Genomic DNA, 21,770 nt, shown 5'->3' with positions numbered 1-21,770 from the left:
CTGATGGAACCTGCACCATGTTTGTTGTCTGTTTGTTCGTTAGTGTTAATGTTCAGTGTTGTTTGTAAACTTGAAACTTTTTCATGGCCCCACGTCACCACTCCTTTAACGCCGCCTGCCAGTTAATGGAACAAGTTTGTCCCCAGACAAACGTTCAGAGGAACTAGTTTGTCAACAGAAACCAGTTTAGAGGTACAAGTTTGTCAGCAGACAACAAGGCAACCCCCACCACGACCACATTCTTACCCGTTCTTGCCGGTTGTGGTAGTCTGTGTAGAGGTATTACGGTACCTGGTAATGCTGGAACACCATTGGTAGATATTGTATGCTTCCTATTGGTCAAGCTGTCTGGTAGCTCCGCCCTGCTAGGCGGGGTATAAGAGCCCGTGCCGCCCCAGCAGCCTTCATTCTGTACCTGAGCTGCTGGGTGAAACATCTAGCTTAGTAAAGCCTTCAGTTGGACTACAACCTCGCTTTCGTGGTCATTGATCGTGCATCACCGGTTGCTCAGGCAGTGGAGAAACGGCACTGGTCCCCGCCCTGCCTGAGGACGCCCTCTCTGGTCAGCTACGCTCGGGTAGAGCACAAACGGCACTAATCACCGTCCTACCCGGGGATTCAACCTATTTTGTACGCGCCGCGGCCCATACGCACCCCATTTTTGCTCGTTACGTTCAAAATTCTTTTATTTGGGTTTGCCAACCCTTAGGTTGCTTCCGTATGCTATTTACATCCTCAAACTCTAGGATGGTAGATCGCACAGCCTGCGAGACAGCTCGCACTATGTCAGTATTTGTCTTGGATATCTTGTCCCAAATATTCGGTTTAAAAATGTTTTTAAATGAGGGAGTCACAGATGGTGACCAATTTTAATGGGAAATTGGCAACAAAGAACAGACAGACAGGCATACGAGATCTTAAGCAAGATAATAACAGATATTATGCTTGTGTTCACAGAACTCCGGAACCTCAGGAACCCCAGAGGAAGTCAAAGAAGAAGACAGAAAGACGGAAAGATGAAGACAACCTTCATGTTCACCTGGATCTTAGCGGGATCCCTTCAGTTGTGCGCGGACGCTACCCCCTGACCCCTACCACACAGGCCGTGAATGATTCCCACCCCCGCAATACACAGAACCAAGAGATGGCTAGCCCCTCGACAGCTAACAATACCCTGACCTGGTGTGATAAGTTTATCACCTGGTACTCACTATCGTATGTAGTAGAAGCTCTCTTAGTACTGGCGATACTTTGTAGTGTCGTGCAGACACTTAGAGTCAGGAAATGACGAAAGAGAGCCTACCGCTCTAGCGCCCCGGTATACATGTTTCGGTCCCCTATTTTCAAATTCCACCAAACCCCTTGACATGAATTAAAGTGCATCCGTTTTTCTTTATGTATTCTGTTAAATAAAGAAATGTAAACCTCTGTGTCTGACTGCAAGGCCAGAGAAATTTGTGTGCTGCTATTTTGTACAGTTTAAGATGTTATAGATTATTTTTGATTGTTTGAGTAAGGATAGTTTATTGAGGATAGTTAGAGGTTCCAGTTTTTTATTTTTCTGTAATGCATGCATTAATGTCATAGCGCCCCGTAGAGTTTTATAATAATGTATGTATTTAAAATGATGTAGGTAAAATTGTGTTTCATAGGATAGGGCAGAGTAGAGCCAGATTATGGGTGCCCCGTTTGGTCAGAGAACGAAGACGACGCAGTAATGTGATCATTCACGCTTCGCGTTGAGGATCACAAGGAGGGAGTGTAGCCATCTGGGATGGCCACGTCCCGATTACAATTGGACACTTTGCAAAGAATGCAGGGAAAATTGGACAATACCGAGAAAGCAAGCAGGTGTAAGGTTTGTCTGTTGATTGGAGCTATAGCTCCCAGACAAGACCGAGATTGCAGAACCATTTACATACTAATGAGCCATCCCCGGGAACAGAAAGGCAACATTTAGGTAAACAATGCTAAGACAGACACCCCGGCGCCAGAGGAGACTAAAACAAAGCAAACCAACGGCCACCTAGGACACGCCCAGCAACCAGGGAACCACCTCTATTGGAGGAAAATCAATAAGAACAATTGGGAAACGGCCCAATTAATTGGGGCCAAGTTCAAGGCCCGCCCAAAAGCGCGCAAAGCCCTTTCAAATATAAAAAGGACTCCCCAAGAGAGGATCGCTCTCTTGGCCTTGGCTCTCAGCGAGGAGAGACCTGCCAAAGCTGCTCCAGACCAAGTAAGTTCCAAGTCAATGCACGCTACAAGATAGACACTCCTAGTTGCTATCCTGTAAACAGCTCAACCCAGCAGCCTCAGAACCGAGCAACGGCCATTGTTCCTCTGACTGAGTGGGCACCCAAAGCTACGTATAGGCTTTTTGCAGTAGTGATAATTTAGGCTGTAGTGTTTTGTGCATGAGTAGATTTGACTGTGTGTTTAAATAAATGAGCATTGATTTTGAACTAACTGGTGTATCGAGTCTTTGATCAGTATTCGGTTTTGAACCTTGTGGCGGTATCGAAAGATACCTGGCGACTTGAGCAAACGTAATTAAACAGAGCCAAATTAAGAAACAACAGCAACGAGCAACAATGCCCACCCGAGTGATGTAAAATTCTGGCCATTGTTTTGTTTGCTGCAGGTTCAGAGGCTGGGAGCTGGGCACTGTTGGACATTCACCAGGATCTGATGATGGTCAGCTGTTCATCCCCTAACTGTCCACCCGCTTTGGTAAGAAGGGTTAAATTGGACCCATACGATTTATTAAAGATGGTATGTAGGTTGAAATGTAACACATCGTAAGTGTAACTACAGCTAGGTGTGGGGTAATAAAGAGCCTGACAATGTTAACCATGTATGTATTTTTAAATATTCAAATTATATTTTATTTAGCCAAATAATATCAAAACTGTAACTGTGCAGTATTTAATTGACTTCAGTTTTTTGATCCCAGTGTGTGGCACTTGTGAATTTTGAACATTCATATTAGGCAAATAAGCTCAGTAATACACCTGTACTGGCACAATTTTCCATATGTGCTGGCAGCCCGGGATTGATCTGAGATTCATGGTTACATCTTCCTGTGCTGTAATTGAACTTTTTCCAGCCTTCAGCACTGACAGAACTCACTTTAAAGAGCCCCGAGGTTCAACAACAATAATACAAAACCTTTCTAGAGACTTACCTCCCTTCGGGCAGCACGGTAGCACAGTGGTTAGCACTGTTGCTTCACAGCGCCAGGGACCCGGGTTCGATTCCCGGCTTGGGTCACTGTCTGTGCGGAGTCTGCACTTTCTCCCCGTGTCTGCGTGGGTTTCCTCCGGGTCCACCGGTTTCCTCCCACAGTCCAAAGATGTGTGAGTGAGGTGGATTGGTCATGCTGAATTGCCCTTGCTGAATTGCCCTGTAGTGTCCAAAAGTTAGGTGGGGTTGCTGGGTTACGGGGATAGGGTGGAGGTGTGACCTTCGGGAGGGTGCTTTTTCAATGGCGGGTGTAGACTTGATGGGCCGAATGGCCTCCTTCTGCACTGTTAATTCTATGAAACTACTGGACTCCAGTAACTTGGTTCCAGACACCAATATGACAATGGTGAGAAAAAACATTGTGATGCATCCCAAATCTGTGCAAGGAACGTTTGTATTTGTAGCTCGATATACGCATTTACATTAAAGAAGCAATTTCATCATAAGCTAACTTGCCAGTACAGATAGTTTCCAGGCTCCTGCAATGTAAAGTTATGAATGGATTTCAGTTAAAAAGAAGGAACTGTTGTTGAGACAATGAAAAAGATGTATTACCAATGGCAATATCATGTGTTCCTATATAGCTTTGCAAAATGTTCTATAATGCATTGTTCTGCCTCTTTGACTTCATTGTATGGCATAAATGATTCTTGAGCTCTGCAGCGTTTGGATGAGTCGCCATCGAAGGGGCGACACTGCAGACAAGTTTCCTCATTTAGCCACACCCTAACCTGCTAACAAAGCCATAACCACACACCTTTAGGGCAGCACGGTGGCGCAGTGGGTTAGCCCTGCAGCCTCACGGCGCTGATGTCCCAGGTTCGATCCCGGCTCTGGGTCACTGTCCGTGTGGAGTTTGCACATTCTCCCCGTGCTTGTGTGGGTTCCGCCCCCACAACCCCAAAAAAGATGTGCAGGCTAGGTGGATTGGCCATGCTAAATTGCCCCTTAATTGGAAAAAATGAATTGGGTACTCTAAATTTAAATAAATAAATAACCACACACCTTTGACAGGACATAACAGACAATTTCTGAGTTGTGTAAAAATTATTTCATTTCTAAAGAAAGTAGGTTTCCTGCCAGCTGCAGGCCAAGAGCAAGGGATCACCTGGGTGGCACTAGATGAAGTCGAACCATTGCCAGGAATAGACTGGAAAATCTTGACTTTTACACCTCCGTTTGAACAGGCAAATCCTAAATTCCGTAAGTCGCTTGGGACCAGTAGCATTTCCATTCTGGCAGAAGTTAATTCCAATATTATTTATATTTCTATTAATTAATCTTTTTTAGCGCTTTATTATTGCTACCTGCTCGCAGCTGTCCATAACTTTATTTCATTAAAAACTTTGGGCTGATTTTTCCAGTTACTGCATTTTATTTGCTTTGCACGCCAATTTCGTACCCACGCAACTTGCTCGAAGTTACTTTGCTCCATGGAATTCATTCCTAAATGGCTGTATCTATGAATTTAGGACAATATTTTATATATAACAGACTGAGCATTAATGGTTCAAAAACAGAATATACTGGACAATCTCAGCAGGTTTGGCAGCAAGAAAAAGGAGTAAAAGAGTCTGGATGACTCTTTTCAAAGCTCAGATTAATGGTTACTTGATTGCAGAGGGTGTAACAGCCAAGCTTGGTCCATGTTCTCTCAACTTATACATAACAGCAGGGCTCACCAGATAGTTAATAAGAAGGTCCCAGAAACATCTGATCTGTTTGGTGTATTACTACAGCAGTGTGCCATCAGGAGGCATCTCATACTCAATTTCATATTGTTTTTGTTATTTCATAATTCTTGTCTTACAAGCTGATGAGGTAAAGGAGTAATACCAGTGACTTGGTAATTATATTGCTGTCCCTTCATTGTCACTGGGTATAAATCCTTGATCTCCTTCCCTAACAGTAGTGTGGGTATACCTGCACCACATGGACTGCAGCATTTCCAGAAGGTGGCTCACCATCACCTTTTCAAGGGAAGTTTAGAAATGGTCGATAAATACCGGCCTAGTCAGTGATGTCAACATCCATAGAACCATCCCATGAATATTTTTTTTAAACTGGATAATGGATTGAGATCGAGCTCTGCCAGGCTAGCGTTTGAATAGATCAGGTTTTGTTGATCTGGTTAATGTGCACAGTTAGACCTCAAGTCCTGATTTACTTCCCACCACAGCAAAACACCAATCGTGACTTCCCATATTACGCTCACAGTCAAGAGTTACCTTGAAATGAGCTCAGAATTATTTCATAACATCCACATTATTTTGTTTTATTTTAACTGTGCTTTTTCTTTCTTGATTTGCTGATAGCTGCCCTGCAATTTGAGAGTATATTTCTGATACCTGAGCAGAAAAAAGAAATCAAACCTCCACTAGTTGTAATTCCACATGGTGAGTAGCAACGCATGCTACAATTTGCTCTGGAAAGCAAATAAGAGTAAAATGGTGAACTGTGTCCTGTTAACATTTGTTTCTAGGTTAAATAGAAACTGCTCTTTGGGCATTGGGGAGAAACTTTGTAGAACTTCCTTACCAAAAGGCAAATTAAACCTGGAAGGAACACCTGCTCATGTTCCATTCTTCAAGTTCTTCCTCCATTTAAATTAAGCCTGAAAATTAAAGATTGTGTGAAGCAGTACAGATTTTATTAACATTTACACATGGCAATGTTTAAACTATAGAAGAATTGTTGGGCTTGTTAGCTCTCAGCAAAGTAATGGTTTTATTTAAATTAATTCACGGTATATGAGCATGACTGGCAAGGTGAAGCCAGCATTTATGTCCCATTCAAATGAACATGCATCTTGATGTCAGCTCTCATACAGTATATGCTTTGTCTGCAGGGGGACCAAACTCAATCTTTGTTGCCAATTGGATGTTGCTGCCTGCTGCTCTTTGTAGACTGGGATATACAGTGCTGCTCGGTTAGTACCAGAGTTGTTCATTCTACTTTTGACGATTTTCTCCCCTACTCCGCTTTGTATCCATTTTGGACGTGGTCCATGTTCGCCAATTTTTCTACAGTACCTTATCCAAGATATAATTGATTCTTGGGGTTATACGGCTGAATCCAGTCTTGTCCTCATTCATCAACCACAGAAAGAGGTCAGTCAGTAACAGTTACAAGTGGGAAAGCTGGTTCATTTTTCCTTTTTTGATTTTAGGGCTCTGAGGACATTGAAATTAGGGCTATACCTTTGCTCTACGGGGTGAATACAGAGTATAGGTTGGACATCAAAAATGTGGCATTCTTGGGACTGCGACCGTGTTGGATTTTGGATTTTTCCAGATTTTGGGAAAGAAAATCAGGTAGCCACTCGTAGGCCAAATTCATAAAGAAGAGTTACATGAAATAAAAAATGGCAAAGAATAAATATGTATGCGTACAGGTGAAAAATAATATATTTTTTAGAGTGTATGAAAAGAGAATACATAATGTATACATGAAGTTTGGAAAAAATATTATTTTTGTACTTGCCAGATATTCTTCCTGTGCTCTGTTTCCAAAGTAAGATGCACAAAAATGGATACATTTATATCGGATTGGATGTTGAGCTTGAGGGAGCTCTTGAAGGAGATGTCTAGGGATGGATGTAAGGCCAGCAATAGGATTTTCCAGATTTGAAGTTGCAGTTGAAGTCAGGTCAATGGCATTCCGATGGCTGCATTGTTAAATAAATCAGCTGATTTTATTTGCTTCTTAAACCTAGGCTTACCTTTGATTAGCTTTTCTTGAGTCTTGTAAACCTGCATTTTCGTTTGCTCTGATATGAACATATGTTGCCCAAGGGCATTAATTAAATCTTCTCACATATTTGTACATTTATTATGGGCACTTTCACAACTTGATCACTGTGTCATTCATCGTCATCATTCTCACTGTTTTTACTTTTCATCTGGATGTCTCATAATTTTGTCTCATACTTTCATGGACCTTTAAAACGTCTTGGTGCTTGGCTATGTCAATGATGGTATGTTTGCTGTGCAGTGTCTGAGAAATCGGCAAGCAACAACAATATTTTGCACTTTTTACAATGCCCAACTGACTTACAATGAGCGTAACCCCCAGGAACAAAGTGCTCCTTCAACCAGTCCAAACAAATTTGCGCTGTTATCCATGCTCTCTAGTTAGCAAGGGAATGACCAGGATGGAAGTAGGTAGGTAAAGGTCTTTCTGGAAACAAGCATATCAACAGTGGAGGTTTGGTGATAGTTTAACATATCAGCGGCTGCAGAAATTCATGGTGAATGGAAGCTAAAAGTTTGACATTTGGATGATTTTGGATGACATTTGTCCCGGGGATACATGTAGAGGAAATGGTGTTGGAAGTTGATATGAAGGAATACATGGCGAAGGAAACTGGGAAGTGATTGGAGATTGCCATACCTATACTTGGGAAGTAGAGAGGTTCTGAGAAAAAGCAAGCTCAAGGAGGTGGCCTTAAATATGAGTACGCGAGGGTCAAAAAATTTGAAGAAATATGATGAGGTACACAGATGAAGATCAACATTATCAGAGTGACGAGTTGCTCTTTATCAAGGCTGAGGAAGGAAAGGATCGTTATCCTAGGGTTGGACTATAAGGTGATTGGTAACTATCCTGTGGCTGTAGGTTGCTGCAGTTGTCCAACACAGACATTCCACTTGCCTCACAATCTTGTCTGAAGTTTTTTATGGCCTCAGACCGACTTCTGGTGGTGACCATGGAGTGAGCGATTGCACATTTGATAGCTCTCGCTCAAGGTGGATTTTTTCGGACTTTTCCCCGCCCGAAGGGCAAAGTATTGGGAGCAAGAGATGAAGAAGTACCTGTGGAAGATTCCACTCCTCTGGGGTGGCTGGTGGATGGATCCACGGACGAGGAGTGGTGCAAGAAGGAAAGCGCTGCTGGAGAGTCTTCATGGTGCGCCACAGGAAAAGATTGTGGAGGGTAAAGGGCTTCTCTGCCTGCCCACTGGTCGATGGAGCAGCTAGTAGAGTTCCTCAATGATAATTTTCAGCAGTAGAGGAAAGAGACCCTGAAAGACCTAACCAAGGTGGTGGAATTGCTTTAGTCGGGGATTGAGTGAGTGGAGCAGAGGCTGGAGTTCCAAAGCTTGGCGATCCATCAAATGGAGGAGGAGTTGGGGGAGCAGGAGGATCAGTTGGCCTTGTTGGTGTCTGAGATAGGATTGATGCAGGTCCATCAGTTGAGGAGACATGAGGCGGTGAGGGAGATTGGCAGAGTTAGGGTTGATAAGAGTATGGTGGTGATGGACCCAGAGATGGGTAAATGGTGTGTTTGAAGCGCTTTATAGAATGCTGTGCTGGTCTGATCCCCCGTCTGCGGGGGGGAGGGGATGCGGCTGTTTTTGGACGAGCTGGAGTTCCCCACAGTAGAGGAAGGGCTGACTGAGGGACTGGGGTCACAATTGGGCTGAGGGAGGTGGTAGATGGGTATGGGGATGATGCAGGCAGGAAAGGCCCCGGAGCCTGACAGGTTCCCAGTGGATTTTATAAAACGTTTGGGGCAGACCTGGGGCCACTGCTGGTGAGGGCGTATAAGGAAGCAAGGAAGAGGGGGGAACTCCCCCCTACATTGTCGCAGGCTTCCATCTCCCTGATATTAAAAAAGGATAAGGATCCGGAGGAGTGTGGATCGTACAGCCAGATATCATTTCTGAATGTAGACGCCAAGCTGCTGGCGAAGTTGTTGGTTTCAGGAATCGAGCACAGCATCCCTGGGATTATAGGCGAAGATCAAATTATTTTTGGGAAGGAGAGGTAGTTGACTGCGAATGTGAGGAAGCTGCTTAATGTGATCATGATGCCTTCGGAGGGACAGGAGGTGGAGGTAGTGGTGGTGATGGACCCGGAGAAGGCGTTCGATCGGATGGAGTGGGAGTATCTGCTGTAGGTGTTGGGGCGGTTCGGGTTCGGGCAGGGGTTTGTAGATTGGTTTGTGGATCAGGTTGCAGTATAAGGTGCCAGTTGCGAATGTGGCGACGAACCGAGTGACTTTGGGGTACTTCAGGCTGCATCGGGAGACAAGGCAGGGGTGCCCGCTCTCCCCATTATTCTTTGCCTTGGCGATAGAGCTGCTGGCAATGTTGCTTACGGACTGGTGAGGAAGGTCGGACGAAGACGACGGCAATGGCCTTGCAGAGGGTGAATGTGTCCTCGACGTGTGCGAGGCTAAGCCTCAGCCAGTTTAAAGTGATACATAGGACGCATTTTATGGTAGCAAGGATGAGTAGGTAGGTTCCTTGAGGGGGTAGAGGATAGGTGTGGGCGGTGCGTGCGGGGAGGCCCGTGAATCACGTTCACATGTTCTGGGCGTGTCCAAGGTTGAAGGGGTTTTGGCAGGGGTTCTCGGACATCATGTTCGAGGTTCTGGGTGTGGAGGCGGTCCAGAGTCCAGAGGTGGCAATATTCGGGGTGTCAGAAGATCCAGGAGTCCAGGGGGTGAGGGAGGCCGATGTCTTGGCCTTTGCCTGCCTAATGGCCCAGAGACTGATTTTGCTCGGGTGGAGGGACTTGGAGCCACTGAATGCGGGTGTGGGTGAGTGATCGGGCGGAATTCCTGAAGCTGGAGATGGTCAAGTTCGCCTTGAGGGAGTCGGTGGATGGGTTCACCCGGAGGTGGAAGCTGTTTATTGATTTCTTTAAGCAGGTTTGATAGGTCAGCAGGGGGGTTGGGAGTGGGGGGGGGGGGGGGGGGGGGGGGCGGAGGTTAAAATGGGGACGGCGGGATATGAGAAGGGGATGATATTAGGGGAGCGGAGGGGAGTGGGTGTTGGCTGTGAATAAAGTTGTTTGGTTGTTCTTCTACTATTGTTTGTTTATATGAAAATGCCTTGAATAATATATACTTTTAAAGTTATTTCTGACTTCAGTTAAACTACTGTTTTGGGCAGTCCTCATTACATGTAATTCTGATTGACTGTCCAGCCCAGGAAAGTAAATTATTTACTTGGTCTTGTGTGGGACCCTTGAGAAATTGAAATCTTAAATTATTTCATTGTTCTACCGTGAAATCGGATTCTGATGGAATTATCTTATGTACTTTGTAGTGAACTACCGAGGGTCCAGTGGCTTTGGACAAGACAGTATTCGCTCACTGCCTGGTAACATAGGCAGTCAAGATGTGAAGGATGTACAGGTAAGGAGTTAGTCAACAGCTTACGCATGAGTACATGGCACAGAATAACACTGCAGAAGAGTTTCAGCTTGGCCAACAGTAAACATGTTTGTTTTAGGCATGGTGCTCCAATGATAAATTGCTGTGCAGCAATACTAAAAGGGGAAAACACAAAACCCTATACGTTACAGAGCTGGTTTAGCTCAGTGGGCTAGACAGCTGGTTTGTGACAGAGAACAAGGCCAACAGCACGGGTTCAATGCCCATACCAGCTGAGAATTCTGAATTCTCCCTCTGTGTACCCGAACAGGCGCCGGAATGTGGTGACTCGGAGCTTTTCACAGTAACTTCATTGCTTCATTAATGTAAGCCTACTTGTGACAATGAAGATTATTTATTTTTAATATTTATTTCAGTAAGTGAAGCTGACCCAGTTACTTTAAAGATTAAAACTAGAGCATTGTTTATTCATGTGTTGGTGTGTAGCATTGTTGTTCAACATGTAAATGCTGTGTGTTAAATTGTAGCTCCTTTACCATGATTTAACAGTTAAACAGAAACTTTATAAAGGTATTACCCTCCTGCAACCCACGAGGAGAAGTAGAAAATTTTATGCACTTGTTGCCTGCCTGCATAGAGACCATTCACTCCAGTGCTTAAGAGTTGGCAGGAAAGCATGGAGCCAAAAGCATAGTTAGTTTGTCTATAAGTGGCTGTTATTGTAGGTGGGCACACCAACATTCTTCACTGTTTCTGAAGAGGGCAGTACCTCACAGCATGACTTTTACCATTCAATCATATGACTGGATATCTGATAATGTTGTTGTTCTCCTTCCAAAGACATTCCTATTAATAGAATGTTTCAGGAATTCTAGTTGTTGACTGCATCGCTGTTGGCAGGAAGATGAGATTTGATTTGCACAGTGCGGGTATAAGAGGCGAGTGAATATAGATTCCAAATTAATGTGAGTGTTGTTGCACAAGCAATGTGTTCCGTAGACAGTTACATTATCTTCAGTTAATTTGGATTTAGTTCTAGGGTGTGTCGATCTTCCAGTGTGTCAGGAAGAAATAGCTGGAAAAGTTGCTTGGGTCCATAACAGTTACTGTTCCCTATGACTTAAAACTAAATCACAGAATTTCTACCCAGTTGTCTTCAACTCTTCCCCAGCATGGTTGTATTTAAGAATTAATGGAGTTAGTTGATTAACTGAGATTCAAGTGCTGGAGAATATTCCTTGAAATTTAATTTGTGCCACTTCCTGTGCCACTTCAATATTTAAGTTGACTTATTCCTGCCAATTCTATGATGATTAAAACTAGAATTCTTACATGTATAAAAGGGAACATCAAAACATAGCATTCTTTTGCCATGTTGATTTAGATTCTATTCGAGGTCTTAAGTTTGATCCTTGGCGTATACTAAATTTTCTGACCTCACGCTCCACTGCAGTGAGAATGCTACAGGAGGGACCTTGTGTCCTGGTTGAGATTTCCCATTTCTGGCCACTGTGCAATGACAGTATACAAAGTGAAGTAAATGTGTGGCCCATCAACCCAGGGCTAACTAATGGAAAAGCTTCCTTGGTGGTTCATAGTTATCCAACGACTACCTCATCCCTACAAACTAGAAAGATCCCATTCATGAACCTCTGGATCTGCTAGGCAATTGTAGGACTGGTACATTGACACTTGGTGTGTTGACCACTATCTACTGACTTCTGTTGGATCTCTATTTAAGGAACATCCGTTTAGGACATGGTTGGACTTGATAGTGGTGCTCTTTATGATTGAATTGCCTATCAGCACTCATTGCCATGCTTTGCTTATGAATAACAGCCATTTTGGTGAGCTCTGGAGGGGAGGGACATAGAGAGTAATGATGAAGATTTACAACATTTAATGAACTTCAGTGCAATACAATACAGATGTCCTTTTTCCTTTATGGTGTTTTTTTTTTGGCAATTAGGCTTTAAAATTGAGTACATTGAAGAATACTAAAATCAGTATATGCATGTACATGGGGTGCAGAGAAGAAGAATGTTGGCACCTGCACTAACAATGAAATTGGCATACGACTACTTGATGCTGGCTTCGGTCACAACCTTTTTGTACTTGCATAAAGAGCTTCGTCCTTCACAAATACACCAGAGCCCGTGACTTGCAACCAAATCATGTAATACTGCATTGCTCACAAACCAGCAATTCCAGCTTGGATGTGGGAACTGGAGTTGCATAATTTTTTTAAGCTCTCTTCAACGTTAAGCCAGTTGCCTTTGGCTAAAGGAGTTTGGTTGTAGGGTGTTGAAAGAGATCTTATTTTCTCAAAGAATGGTAAAAGAAGTCAGCCGTGCACATCAGTCATAGTTTGAGCAGAATATTGCACTGAGGTACTAACTAGTGAGTGAATTCTCCAGCACAGTGTCTGTTTTTGTTCAGCTGTTCCAAAATCTTAATTTTTATTTCAGTATGCTGTCGAAAGTGTGTTAAAAGAAGGCTGTGTGGATTCTGACAAGGTGTTGCTGATTGGTGGCTCACACGGAGGCTTTATTGGCTGTCATCTGATTAGCAAATATCCTGGTTTCTACAAGGCCTTTGCGACAAGGAATCCTGTCATTAATCTGGTTTCTAAGCTGGGGACAACAGACATTCCTGACCAGTGAGTGTAGACTTTCCTTCCTGGATTCAGTATGTTTTTAAATGATATGCTTCAGATTTTGTTTCCAGGGGTGTTGGCAGGAGTAAAGAGTGCATCCGTTGGTAGATTCCTGCTATGGTGATGAAAAAGATTCTGGTACCTTACTGAGTTAACGTGCTGTCTTTCACTTATGTGACCCAGTTTTATTTCCAGCCAATGTGGTCTGATGAAAGTCTCTTTCTGTTGGATCTAAAGACCTTCTTCTCTGAATTGAACTTAAATTTAAGTTACAACACAGTTTGCATAGTTGTGAGCTCATTGCATTAAATTGTCCTAAATTGGCAATCTAACACACATGAATCATAAGGATGGCTGGTATGGGAAAGGAAGATGTCACATTGGTGCAGTTGAGTGCTGTTCTTATTTTCAAGCTAAGGTAAATTGTTGGAGCAGTGCAAGGTTAACTGCTTGGACTTGACCTGACTTGGAACTCTTCAATGTTAACACCACCACCATGTGCCTGAAATGGAAATCTTTCATTTAAAAAAACACCAAAGTTCTTTATTTTGTCATAAATGCTCGAAGTTGGATAAACCTGTAAATAATAGCTGAAGCATTTCCCCACCTAATTGTTTTTTAGAGTACCCAATTATTTTTTTCCCCCAATTAAGGGGCAATTTAGCATGGTTAATCCACCTAACCTGCACATCTTTTGGGTTATGGGAGTGAGACCCACGCAGACAGGGCGAGAATGTGCAAATTCCACATAGACAGTAACCCGGAGCCGGGTCCTCAATGCCGTGGGCAGCAGTGCTAACCACTGTGGCACCGTGCCGCCCCTCCCCATCTAATTGACTTGGAATATTTATAACTACACTCTGAGACTACAAGTAATGATTTTTACTGAAATATTTTCAGTATGCATTGTATTCTTTGCAGTTGTTACCATGTGTTGTATCAATTATAGCTATGTTAAGTATGCTTGGGTGTTTTAAATGTTTTCAGCATGAAACCAAATTGTTTTAACTTTGTTATCCAATCATAACATGTCCATACGTCATGGGAAAAGCAGTCATTTAAAAAACATTCTGCCTTCAATACAATATTAACCAGAAATGCTGCAAATACTCAGCAGGTCTAGCAGGCTCTGTGGAGAGAGAAACAGTTAACGTTTCGAGTCGAATATGACTCTATGGAACTCCTTTCCATCTTCTACCTTCAAATGGACATTGATGAATTTGAGGGGATCCAGTGTCACGTGATGGGATGATTTGGAAACTTGTGATTCTAAGTTACAAGCTGAACTTTTCATTAAGAAAATGGGGAATAGGCAGGTCTTCACAGTGATGAGAGACAAGTGAAGTAGAAGTTAGCCGGCCCTTTGACTTGGGCTGGGTGCATAGATCTTCAATAAACCTGGAATTTAGAAGACACTGCACACAAATGTCTCCTTTGATTAATTTTGGTGATCAAAAAGTATTTCTACATGATATTTTTCTGGATTAAGTGCATAGGGTAGTGTTAATGGTGTGGACTTTGGAGTATGCCTATTTTCTCTTTCTTTCTCTTTAGCCCTTCCTTCAGGGACAAGGACCATTACATTATGAACATTACTATATTCCCTTGGATATGAATACCCAATTGGAGAAACTGATACCTGTATGTTATTTGATCCACAAGCCCCCAATAGAATAAATATTATCCAAGGCATCTTCTCTTTACAGGGCTTTCAGTGATTGACTTTCATTATGGCACATTCAGAGACCAATCATTGGGAGGTGGGTTTTGTTTCATTAAATGCAGCTTAGAAATCTTCAAATGAGACCAAATATTGCCTCAGAAAACCAATGCTTGACATTCAAGTAGATGTCTCCAACTGATGGCACACAAAAGGCAATCCCAAGCTCTGCACACTTGAGTATATCTACTACTTTCTAATAATTGGATATTAGACATCCTGGAGAAAAGGGATCAGTAATAATAATTATTACAATTAACTTTAATTTGCTTGGGTCAATATCTCAGCGTCTAACACTTTATCAACTCCACTATTGTCAGTTAATTACATTTCTGCTGTTCTCCTAAATACTTCACATCAGTGAAGGCGTTTGGTAGTACAGAACTTAAATATTATTGAAAAAAAGAGACATGTTGAAGCTTTTCATCTTGCACTCATCGGGACACTTCGCAAGAATACCAATATAAGAGGGCAACAACAATTTATACTGTATACGAAGAAAGTGCTGATTGGTTGGCAAGTGGACTCTGATTGGCAAAGGCGTTGCCATGGAAAATGTTCCTGCTGACTGACAATTAACTGCCAAGCATGTTTAAAACATAAATCAGAGTTTCACCTTAATTGTCAAGGCATTGACCCGAGGAATGAGTCAACGAATGCTGACATTTTGTTTAGCTGCAACAGGTCCAATAGAATTTTACAGCATGGAAAGGGGCCCTTTGGCCCATCATATCCGTGATGGCCTTCCAGCACCTATCTACTCTAACCCCATTTTCCAGCACTTGGCCTGTAGCCCTGTATGCTATGGCGTTTACTGTACTCATCTAAATACTTCTTAAATGGTGTGAGAGTTCCCACCTCTACCACCCTTTCAGGCAGTGAGTTCCAGATTTCAAGCACCATCTGGGTGGAAAGGTTCTTCCTCACATCCCCTCTAAACCTCCTGCCCCTTCCTTAAATCTAGGCTCCTGGTTATTGACCCCTCTGCTAAGGGGGAAAATGCCTTCATATCTACCCTATCTAAGCCCCTCATAATTTTATACACCTCAATCAGGTTCCGCCTCAGCCTTCTCTGTTCTATGGAAAACAACCCCAGCCCATCCAGCCTCTCTTGATTGCTGAAACATTCCAGCCCAGGCAACATCCTGGTAAACCTCCTCTGCACCCTCTCTAGTGCAATCACTTCCTTCTTACGGTGTTGCGACGAGGACAGTACTCAGTAATCTAACTGTGGTCTAACCAGCATTTTATACAGCTCCATTGGATGCTCCCTGCTTTTATATTCTATGCCTCAGCTAATAAAGGCAAGTATCCCATATGCTTTCTTAACCACCTTATCTACCTGTCCTGCTGTCTTCAGGGATCTATGCACATGCACCCCAAGGTCTCTCTGATCCTCTACTTCCTAGTGTCAAACCATTCTTTGTATATTTGCTTGCCTTGTTAGTCCTCCCAAAACACATGATCTCACACTTTTCAGGATTAAATTCCATTTGCCACTGTTCTGCCACATATTTGTGTATATGTTCTTTCTGCCCACAAAGAACAGCCCTGTGGAATAATATATGTAGCTTTTAGTACACACACATGCGCTGAAGATTATTTAGCACATGTTGCCCAATCGTGGAATCATGTCTAATATTGGACACTGTGTTTTGAGTTTTGCATGGATGGGCTGATTGGGTAGGTCTGTACTTTTCCCGTTGCGAATAGCGGCTGGGACATACTGTTTGATGCAATCCGCTAGTCTTTGGGACGTCCGGCCTACTGTGCAGTAAGGTATTCTTGCAGTGTCCTGATGAGTGCCAAACAAAAAATTTTGATATGTCTCTTTTTTTTCAGCAATAATTAGACCATATTAGGTTAGGATGATGATTGGTGGAGGCTGCAGTGCTGCATTCACTGAGGCAGGGCAAATTGAAAGGAGATTTTATGTCTGTATGACATTTATTGCCCCAGGGGCAAAGAGGGCATTGGAGTGATTTGATCTAATTGCTAATCTCAGCAACAGATATGAGTTCAGGCCCACCTTGACTTAAAAGTGCAGGTAGACCTTGGTGTACAATGCATGGAATAATCTCCCAAAAATGGAAATTCTGATAGTGTTGTGATTCTTGCTATGCTTTCCCCAACAGTACCATGGTTCAGGCTGGCTTTGATTTTTCCCCAGACCAATTGCCGACTCCCTCTGTGCTGACAGCACTGCTGAGTAAATCTCCTATCACAAGTGTATCTCAGGTAAGAAGTTGTCCTTGCTGCAAATAAAACAAGAGCTTATTCTGCAGAGTTTGGATCCAAGCCTTATCTGAACTGAGTGCAGCTTATGTTTCAGTGAAAGTATAGAATTTCCTTGTTCGTGGCATGATGCTGCTGTGTGCTCTCTCACCGTGGTCTCACGTTCTAGTTGTGACAGAATCTGAAACACCGTCCAGCACTGCCCACCTTCTCCTGCCCACGACACTACCCCAGCTCTAGTTTTAAACCAAGTTAGATACCACAAATGGGCCTTCCAGGCAAAACAAGCCAAATAAATAGATGTTTCCTGAAGGGGAAAAAAGGAATGCAAGACACCATGGGCGGGATTCTCCGAACGGACGGCTAAGTGCCGACGCCGGAGTAAAAACGGGAGTGTTTTACTCTGGCATCGGCGCCCATTCCAGGACCCCATTCTGCGGCCCACAGGGGGCTAGGACGGTGCTGGAGCGGCCTCCGCTGCTCCAGCTGCTGAACCCGGCGCCGCAGGGTCCGCGCATGCGCAGTTGGGCCGGCGCCAACTAGCGCATGCGCAGTGGCCTTCTTCCCCGCGGTGGCCCCGATGCCAAATGGCGCAGGGCTACAGGAACCGGCGCAGAAGGCCGGGCGGGGCAGAGAGGCCCACCCACGATCGGTGGGCCCCAATCGCGGGCCAGGCCACTACAGAGGTGCTCCATGGGGTCGGACCCCTTCCCCCCCCCGCACAGGCTGCCCCCGAACCCTTCAACGGCGCGTTCCCGGCGGCCCAGAGCCGGTTAGACCGGCGCTGGTGGGACTCAGCTTTTTGTTGACGGCCGCTCGGCCCATCCGGCCCGGAGAATCGGCGCGCCGGCCGATGCCGGAGAGTCGGCGCATACCCCGACCAGCGCCACGCTGGCGCCAATGGCGGCGATTCTCTGCATTGCGGAGAATTGCGTCGGGACGGCATGGCACGATTCGCACGGCGCCACGCCGATTCTCCGACCCGGAGAATTCCGCCCCATGTCTTCCTTTCACACCGAGTGGTAGCAAGGTAGTAAGACACTGCAAACAAGCTAAATGTGGTGACAAAGTGAAATTATGTGATAGTTTTAAATCTGTGTGAATTGATGCAAATGCTGTTTGAATTAAAGGGGAAGCTAATTGTACCTGTAAGCATATATCTATGATGAGACAGATGGAACTCTGGGTAAATGCCTAACCAACGTGGGACGTATTTATCTTTACATGTTGACAGATCAATGGAGATTTTATGGTGTGTGCAGCAGGAGGTCAATTTGAGGCCATTGTGTGCATGTAAATGATGCAGTATAACCCATACACAAAATCTTAGGGATGGCAAACCTTCAATAGCCATCATTCCATCGGTCTTTAAATCATAAGTTATTACTTGTACCGACTGACAGACACTCATAAAATATTACTATATTTTTGTTAGTCAAGCTACGTTTGGACATGATCCTACTTTGAGAAGCGGGATCAAGTTCGATTCATTTTCTACGTAGCTCCTCCTAAAGCAATATCTCACATGCACTCGACTGAAAAATAAAATGTGCAACATGGACTAAAGCCAATTTAAACCACAATTAACCCTTTGTCACCACCTACAGTACAGACCTTATTACTTGAATGATGAGGAGATGGCAGTGGGGCTTGGGGGAAACAATTAGGTTTTTGGTTTGAGCAAAATTAGTGTCAAAGGGAATTACTTCCTGGGATTTGCATTTTAATCTAATTAAATGTTGTTCTGTATCTTTTTGGGGTATATACATGTATTACATTTGTTTTCTCAGGTTAAAACTTCAGTTTTAATAATGTTGGGTGAAAAAGACAAACGAGTTCCCCCAACGCAAGGTCTTGAGCTCTATCGTGCACTGAGAGCCAGGCATGTTCCTGTGCGGTAAGTCTGCATAAAGAAGTTAAAGAGTGGAATATGTAATATTTCTAGGGGGTCACAAAACTGCTGACAGGGATTATAGCTGGTGGTAAAGGGCTCATCCTCATTCTAAACCTGCAGCTATGGATTCTTTTATCAGTCAGGAAACTGGAATTTAGGAATGCTTTGCTCAGTTATTAACACTAGACATCAATACTCAAAGCCAGTAGCACTTTTCCCACATGTTCAGCCTGTGTGCCTGAGCTGTGTTCTCAATGCTTTGAGTGATCCAGTACACAGGAGGTTGTCACCAACTCACAAGTCCAATAGAAAAGCTATTTCCTAATGAGTCATCTTGTGACAAATAATTCATAGGAATTAGGAGCAGAAGAAGATAATTCAGCCCTCTGAACCTGCACCACCATTCAATCAGATCATGGCTGAGCTCTTATTGGTCTAAAATCCGCCTCTCTACCTGATCGCCATATCCCTTTAACCCATTTTTTACCAGAAATATATCTAATATCTCCTCCTTGAAATATTTAATGACTGCGATTCCACCACACTATGGGGCAGAGAGTTCCACAAATTCACAACCCTCTGCAAGAAGTAGTTCCTCTTCATCTCAGTTCTAAATCTACCACCTCTCAACGTATATCTGTGACCTCTTGTTCTAGATTGCCCTACAAGGGGTAACATTTGGTCTATGTTTACTTATCAGTTCCTTTAAGTATCTTGTCTCCCTCGATCAGATCCCCTCTCATCCTTCTAAACTCCAACGAGTATAAGCCCAAGCAGTTTAATCTCTCCTCATACGTCAACCCTTTCGTCCCGGAACCAATCTGGTGAATCTCCTCTGAATTGCCTTCAATGCCACCACATCCTTTCTGAAATGAGGAGACTAAAACTGGACACAGTAGTCCAGATGTGGTCTCACCCTATACAATTGCAACAACACGTTCTCTACTTTTATACTTCAGTCCTTTTGCAATAAACGCTAACATTCCATTTGCCTTTTTAATTACATGCTGTACCTGCATACTGACATTCTGTGATTCATGAACAAAGACATGCAGATCCCTCTGCCTAGATGCATTTTGAATCTGCTTTCCATTTAGATAATTTGCCTTTCTATTTTTTCGGCAAAAAAAGATCACCTCACACTTATCTACATTAAACTCCATCTGCCAAATTTTGACCCAACCTCCTAGCCTATATATATATCTGTTTGCAAAATCTTTATCTCCACTTCCCTGCCCCCACCTATTTTAGTATCATCTGTAAATTTTGCTATGTTACACTCTGTCCCTGCTTGCAGATCATTTATATAGATAGTGAACAGTTGAGGTCCGAGGACTAACCCCTGCAGCACCCCGCTAGTTACAGTTCACCAGACCAAGAAGGACTCATTTATGCCGACCCTTTCATAGAATTTATTTACAGTGCAGAAGGAGGCCATTCGGCCCATCGAGTCTGCACTGGCTCTTGGAAAGAGCTCCCTACCCAAGGTCAACACCTCCACCCTATCCCAATAACCCAGCAACCCCACCCGACCCGACACTAAGGGCAATTTTGGACACTAAGGGTAATTTATCATGGCCAATCCACCTAACCTGCATATCTTTGGACTGTGGGAGGAAACCGGAGCACCCGGAGGAAACCCACGCACACACTGGGAGGATGTGCAGACTCTGCACAGACAGTGGCCCAAGCTGGAATCGAACCTGGGAGCTGTGAAGCAATTGTGCTATCCACAATGCTATCGTGCTGCCCTTTGTTTTCTGGCAGTCAGCCAATTCTCAATCCAATCTAGTTTTCACCCCCAATCCCCTGTGATCTCACCTCTTTTATGGGGCACCTTGTCAACGCCTTTGACTAATGGTTCCTGTATTAACTCTCAACTTATAGTCTTCATGTTCATATTTTTGATACATGGTACACTCAGGTGAGGATTTAGCAAGAGAAATAAAAGAGCTCTTTTTTTTACTTGGGGCAGAAGTCTCCATTCAGAAATTATGCTGCACAGTTCAGCTTTGTACAGGTCACTGTGGTCCTACCAGCGAAAGGATCAGGGGTGGAGAGGGGTGGTGAAATTCAATGTGGTCAAAGGCATAAAATGGGTTGTAATGGGTTGGTCACTAGTTATATATCCTACTCAATTGACCCCTCAGTTGAAGGTAATGAAGAGGAATATCGGGCGAGAGGTATAACACACAACCAATCTGCCACAGTCCATTTTATATCTCCAGTGAAGTTGAAGTCTACCCCTACAATGTCTGACCGAGACAGCACAGCATAGAATTTCATTTAAAATTCTCCTTATTTAAATTAATAATCTTCCATTATTACACTGAGGTGGGGAGGGAGGGGGGGACACTTGGCCAACCTTGACCAAATCTGTTCATAAACCAACCATCAGGGACTGTGTGATCATGGTATTATCAATTCACCATCTCATTTTGTTCCTCTTCTGACTTGGAAAATCTATTCTCTCTGCTTGGCTGTGAATGGGGACTCGCAGGAAGAATCATTAGGAGAGAGCCTGTGTCCTCGCAACTTACAATAGAGCACACTGATCACTGAGCAACGAAAACAGGTCTTTCTATGTACTGTTACTCAAGATCAGTAACAGTTTGAATGGTGAGGAACCACAAGTAACGACAGGGGTCGAGAAGGGCTTTTACAGATGCACTTTTGTGGTTGGAATGTGTGTTAGCCCAGCACCTTGGATTTAAAACAAAGTATTTTTCTTTGTGATAAGCTTATTGTCAATCTGATTGTTTTATGTAAGAGAACTAGGGGAAAGAGGAAAATTCAATTGTCTTATCTCATTTACACTGCCAATGTGTCCTGGCTGCGTGGAGTTTGCACATTCTCCCCATGTCTGCGTGGGTTTGCTCCGAGTGCTCCGGTTT

General features: G+C 43.7%; 1 protein-coding gene across 3 annotated transcripts in view; it reads left to right on the top strand.

Annotated features, from left to right (window-relative positions):
* The window catches only part of LOC140388279 (acylamino-acid-releasing enzyme-like), a 92,701-nt gene that overhangs the window by 67,411 nt on the left and 3,520 nt on the right, over window positions 1–21,770 (top strand). For 2 of the 3 annotated variants that reach the window (XM_072472159.1, XM_072472158.1), the window contains 8 exons: window positions 2,645–2,733; window positions 4,311–4,449; window positions 5,562–5,642; window positions 6,095–6,175; window positions 10,304–10,392; window positions 12,840–13,030; window positions 16,883–16,985; window positions 18,773–18,879. In XM_072472159.1, the coding sequence (XP_072328260.1) occupies window positions 2,645–2,733; window positions 4,311–4,449; window positions 5,562–5,642; window positions 6,095–6,175; window positions 10,304–10,392; window positions 12,840–13,030; window positions 16,883–16,985; window positions 18,773–18,879 (880 nt within the window). The remainder of the gene's footprint in view (window positions 1–2,644; window positions 2,734–4,310; window positions 4,450–5,561; window positions 5,643–6,094; window positions 6,176–10,303; window positions 10,393–12,839; window positions 13,031–16,882; window positions 16,986–18,772; window positions 18,880–21,770) is intronic. The other variant, XM_072472161.1, reaches the window with a different exon arrangement.

The sequence above is a fragment of the Scyliorhinus torazame genome, chromosome 13 (genome assembly GCF_047496885.1).
Source record: "Scyliorhinus torazame isolate Kashiwa2021f chromosome 13, sScyTor2.1, whole genome shotgun sequence".
NCBI classification, from domain to species: domain Eukaryota; kingdom Metazoa; phylum Chordata; class Chondrichthyes; order Carcharhiniformes; family Scyliorhinidae; genus Scyliorhinus; species Scyliorhinus torazame.
The sequence above is the reverse complement of the archived record's forward strand: the minus strand, read 5'-3'. Positions and strand labels throughout refer to the sequence as shown.